Source organism: Plasmodium reichenowi, chromosome 10, assembly GCF_001601855.1.
Source record: "Plasmodium reichenowi strain SY57 chromosome 10, whole genome shotgun sequence".
Classification (NCBI taxonomy): Eukaryota; Apicomplexa; class Aconoidasida; order Haemosporida; family Plasmodiidae; genus Plasmodium; species Plasmodium reichenowi.
This window is the reverse complement of record NC_033655.1, coordinates 1,348,163-1,354,211: the sequence shown is the minus strand read 5'-3', so window position 1 is coordinate 1,354,211 and position 6,049 is coordinate 1,348,163. Positions and strand designations below refer to the sequence as shown.

The 6,049-nt window shown below is 19.0% G+C and overlaps 2 protein-coding genes across 2 annotated transcripts; both read right to left on the bottom strand.

Annotated features, from left to right (window-relative positions):
* Positions 1-352: 352 nt before the first annotated feature.
* On the bottom strand, positions 353-1,016 carry PRSY57_1036800 (enhancer of rudimentary-like protein; the record flags this gene model as incomplete). The annotated part of the gene is made up of 3 exons (XM_012907955.1): positions 353-446; positions 631-751; positions 914-1,016. 3 exons carry the CDS (start codon positions 1,014-1,016, stop codon positions 353-355), a joined length of 318 nt encoding a protein of 105 aa, XP_012763409.1.
* Positions 1,017-2,583: 1,567 nt separating this feature from the next.
* Positions 2,584-5,548, bottom strand: PRSY57_1036700 (DNA repair helicase RAD25, putative; the record flags this gene model as incomplete). Its single annotated transcript, XM_012907954.2, has 3 exons — positions 2,584-4,331; positions 4,462-5,231; positions 5,406-5,548. The coding sequence occupies 3 exons, from the start codon at positions 5,546-5,548 to the stop codon at positions 2,584-2,586; spliced, it is 2,661 nt and encodes an 886-aa protein (XP_012763408.2).
* Positions 5,549-6,049: the final 501 nt, after the last annotated feature.

The following is a 6,049-nucleotide window of genomic DNA, read 5'->3' as shown; positions in this document are numbered from 1 at the left end:
AATAAAAAATATAAAAAAAAAAAAAAAAAATCTTTAAGTGTATTTTATTATCTTTTCTGTTTATAAACATTAAGTAATTAATACAACATATATAATAATATATATATTTAATAATAACAATAATAAAAATAATAATCATAATATTAATAAGCATAAAATTAATAATCATAATATCATTAACCATAAAATTAATAATCATAAAATTAATAATAAAATTTATAATTATAATAAAATGATAAAAAAAAAAAAAATTAATTATATTATGACATAGTATATACATAAGTATCATATTTTCGCCTATAATCATTATATAAAGCCATATATATATTTTATAATTTTCATTTATGTTTATTTATTTTCCAATTTGATCTTTAATATGGTCAACCAATTTCTGTTTTATCCATATTTTATCATGAGGTTTGTAGCTAAATGTAGGTGTATGAAATCTAAAAAAAAAAAAAATATATATATATATATATATATATATATTATATGATAAATAAAAAATAAATGTAGGAATACACTTTCTCATATAATACATATGCAAGTTTATTATAATAAATGACATCATTCTATTATTATTATTATTATTATTATTATTATATATTTTTCAATTTCATAATATATTACAGTAATATTGTGATTTTTGGGATATTATCAATATATAAAAATAAGTCGTTCATATTATAAGTAATTCTTTGAACCGAAGGATCATTTTCTTTTATGGCCTGTTCATATAGCTGGCATATTCCTATTGGGAAAAAAAAAGTATATTTTTTTTTATAATAAATATAATATATTTCGTAGTATTTACATGTGCATACGTCTTTCTAATAATCAATTATAAATATATATATTATATCACATAAATGTTACAAATAAATATATATTTGTTATTGTTATATTCTTTAACCATTTAAAGCTAATTTTAAGGATTTGTACTCAACAAATGTTCTACTTTCAATTTTTTGTGAAAATTGAACTAATAGAACAACGTCACTATACCCTGCATTCATTTTTTTTTTTTTTTTTTAATATATATAAAATATTTTATTTTATTTTTTTTTGTTTTATGCTTTTCCTTTTATATATATATATATATATATATATATATTCTTTTTATAAATGAATAGGAATAATTTATTATATTTTCTTCTTTTATTAGAGTATAAAATTTATATACAGATTTATGTTTTCTCTTTTTTTTTTTACTATTACTTATTGTAATTAAAATTTTCTCTTTAAATAAAATGAATAATTACAATTAACAAGGAAAAAAAAAAAAAAAGAATATTAAATAAATATAAAATAAAATTTACATGTAATAAATAAATAAATAAATATATATTATATATATATACATATATTTTATATATACAATAATATAATTAATTTTTTTACATTTATATTTATATGGGACTAAATTATATTTATAAATATATCATATTCATTATCCATAGTTATCACAGGTAATAATAATATTGTAATATATATTTTTTATAATAATAAATAATATTTTAAAAAAATACTTTTATATACATACATTTATATTATAAACATTATAATAATATTTAAAAAAATAATAATAAAATAAAAAATTAATTAAAAATTTGTTTTTATTAAGTTTTATATATATATTAGTTCTTTTTTATTAATTTTTTTTTTTTTTTTTATTTGTTAATGAGATATATGAAGATATATATTAATTCTATAATATACACAATATATTTTATCATATCTTCATAATATGTTATTATTAAAAGTATATAAAACAAAGATGAATAATTTTTTTTTTTTTTTTTTTATTATTATACATATCTATAAAATATATAATTATTTATTTATAATAAGCTTTATGTATTTGTTAATACCAAACAATTCAAGAAACCATTAAAATAAGTTAAAAAAAATTTATGTATAAATAAAGCTAATAATGTAAGTAATCATTTTGAAGTTTTATTCTAATTATATACATACGAAAGATAATTTCTCATATTAATAATTAAGTGGAAAAACATGAGTGTATGTATTTTCTTATAATTTTATATGTAGATCTATATATTTTTTTTTATTTATATACACTTACATATATATTTTTTTCTCAAATATAGAAAAACACATTTGAATTTATGAGATCATCAATTATTGGGAATATAACTTACATATTAATTCTGTAAATTTTTTTCATGTGTTTTTCAAATGTTCATACGTTATTTTTTTTCTTCTAACCTTTTACAAAAATATGGATTCAAATAATGATATATAAATATGTTATGTGTACTATCTTATAGGGATTAAGATATATGATATATATATATTTATATATGTATACATATAACACATTTATTCGCTTCACATATTTAATAATATGATCTAATAATATAAATATGTAAAAAAAGAAATATACTTTATTATAATGTTATAAATAAATATATTTAATATTTAAACCTTTAGAAGATATTTATATAAATGTTAATATCATATTCCATATTTATTTATTGTTATTAAAAAAAAAAAAAAAAAAAAAAAAAAAAAAAAAAGGTTAAAGATAACAAAGGATATTATAATATAAAATAAACAAATTCATTTATTTTGACTTAGAAATTTTCTAAAAAGTATATGCTTATCTGCAAACTTTTTTGTGGGTATTTTTTTTTTATCAGCAAATGTTACATCCATATTTGATGATAATTTTAATAATCCTCCTGTAGTATTATCTATTTTTTTTAATGAATCCTCTTTTTTATTTAATAAAATATTTGAATTAGTCTTATTAACTTTAGTATTATCTTTCTTAAAAGACTGGTCTTCAAATAAATCATCATCCTCATCCATATTTCCATCATCCGTACTAGCCAAAATACATTTGAGCAAATTTTCTTGAATTTTTTTATTTTTATAAACCAAATTAAGTTTATTAAAATCGACAATATTATCACTAAGCACATTATAAGCATATCCTTGGTTAATAAGAAATCTTTGTCTTTTATCAGAATAACACATTTCGATCGTATCTTTACTTACTAAACTATAAAAAAAGGAATCAGGATCATTAATATTTTTTTTTTCATTAGCTTTATTTTTTGGTCGAATAATTCTTCCTAATCTTTGAGCTTCTTGTCTTCTTGAAGCAAAATTGAAGGAAATTTGTATAACAACATTTGCTATGGGTATATCGATAGCATTATCTCCTACTTTACTTAATAATATGGTATTAATTGAAGAGTCATGTTTAAATTTATTAATAATTGCTATTCTTTCAATCGGTGATAGTTTACCATATATAAATGGTTTATTTAAAGTTTTAGCTATATGTAATAAAGCAAATATATTATCACTAAAAACAATAATTTTATCATTATTCTGTTCATGGTATTTTATTAAATATTCACACATCATTAATTTTCTAGGGTTACATGTATATAGTCTTCTTTTAATAAAACTATTTGATTTTAAATAATATTTATAAAACGAACATGGCATACTACACCATATTTCCTTACACAAGGCCTTTGCTAAAAAACCTTTATTCTGTAATTCCACCCAATTAGCTTCATATAATTTAGGACCAATAATCCAATGTAAATCTCGAATCAATAAATCCTCTCTTACTAATGTAGCTGTTAAACCAAGTTTACAATGTGATTTTACAATATCATTTATTCGTCTAAATGATGGAGCTGGAGCAAATTGTACTTCATCAAAAACTAATAAGCCCCATTCTCTTCTTCTTATATCATTTACTATTCTTAAACTTTGTTCACTTCTTTTTCCTGAATAAGAAAGCATAGTATATGTTGATATTAATACACCTGCTTCATTAATCGGCCATAAATCTAATTTATAATCTGATGTTAATATTCTAATATGTCTCGGATGGATATTTGTGAAATCTTCAAATTGTTTCTTCCATTGTTCTACAGCTACAGCTGATGTTGTTAAAAATAAAGCAGACTTTTTAATAGTACTTGCTGCAGTTATACCGGTTAATGTTTTACCTACACCACAAGGTAACACTATTATACCTGAACGACTTCTACCATTACTAAACATTTTCCTCAGTGCCTTTTCTTGATAATATCTTATCTGAACATGACTCTTTAAAGAACATATTAAATTTGGATTCTTCTTATCCCTTCGAAAATCATATTCCATTAATAAGGGTCTTTGCATTGTTTGCAATGCTTCTTGTTTTACTTCTTCTATCTTATCGCAATTTACTTCAAAAGAATATACTTCTGCATAATTTGTTGAATTCTCGTTTGCATTTAAATTCGCATGTTTCTTTTCTTCCATCATTAGTTGTTTTTCACTTTCGCTAATTTTAAATCCTACAAGGGTATAATAATATTAAAAAATATAAAATAAAATAATAAAAGTGAACAAATATGTATACATATATGTATATATATATATATATATTTATATTTATTTATTTATTTATATTTCCTATTGTATTACCTAACTGTGTTGTATCCAACACTGGTGCCTCATACGTTACGTAGCAATCTTTTCCTTTTTGGTCTTCATTTAATAAATTACTTGTAGTTTTCTCTATATTATTATTATCATCGTTATTGTTTTTATTATCATTTTTGTTATTATCTCTATGCCTATTATTCAAATTATACAAACTTATCATATTTTTATCATTATTATTATCAGTAGAATATATTCTTGCATTTTGTATTGTATCATTATTTAATAAATAATCTAACTCTGATTTGTTTGTAGCTTCTATATAATACTTATTTTCCCTTAACACTAATTTTACTTTTCCAAATGATTCAGCACTTTTAGTGATATTAGATATTAATTCATTAGGTAAAACATTTTTAGAAAATTTATCTAAATTAATTAATAATTCATCAAGTGTTATACCAACTGATATTGCAGCATATAAAGAGAAAATCGTTAATTGAAATTCATGAATTAATTCTGGTCTACATATTGGTTCAGCTATTGTTATTAAAAAATCAGATGCTTGTTTACTACAACTATTAAACATTTCTAAATATATAAATCCATCTGAACATATCCACAAGGGTTTATTCATATGATTCTTTTTTAATTTCATATCTTTACTATAATCATGAAAACCTCTTTGTTGTATATTTATCGAATCTGTGCTAAATGGTAAGTTTATTACCTTTTTATCAAATCGCATTTCATAATAATCTTTTAATTGTTTTTTTACCTTTTTTGTAAATTCTCCATTTGTGCTATCTTTTCTGAAAAGATGAAAAAGAAGAAAAAAAAAAAAAAAATATATATATATATAATAAAATAAAAGAAGCAATGCAAATAAATAAATAACAACAAATGAGATCATTTGGGGTTTGCAATTATTATGCACTTATATATATATATATATATATTTTTATTTTTTTCTTATATATATTTACAATTTCTTGGCAGCCTTCAATTTACGTCTTTTTAAATTTTTTGCATAATAATTCTCATTTAAAATATCTGATCTTTTCCTTGAACCTCTTGTATGAGACAAACTGGGACTATAATTAGATGAATCCTTCAAACTATTCATCATTCAAATATATCATTATATATAAAAAATATACATAGGTTTGACAAGTTTATATTCAATATTAATATTATAAGGCGGATGAATTAATATATATATATATATATATATATATATATATATATATATATAATAATAATAATAAATGAACAAAAAAAAAAAACAAAAAATTTATAAATTATTCCCCAAAACTTTCATGATATTGTTCAGAATATAAACGTATTGACATAAATTTTTAGGAAAAATAAATGAAAAAGAAAAGGTATTTGATTTTTTCTTTTTTTTAATTATCATATGATATGCTTAATATTTAAATAGAATATGAATAAGAAATTATAATATCAAACAATAATATAATGTGATATATTATAATATAAATATAAAAATAAATAAATATATATATACATTTATATATTTATATTATATGTAATGTATTAAAATTTACAGAAAAATTACAAACAAATGATATAATATTTATATATTATATATATATATATATATATATAT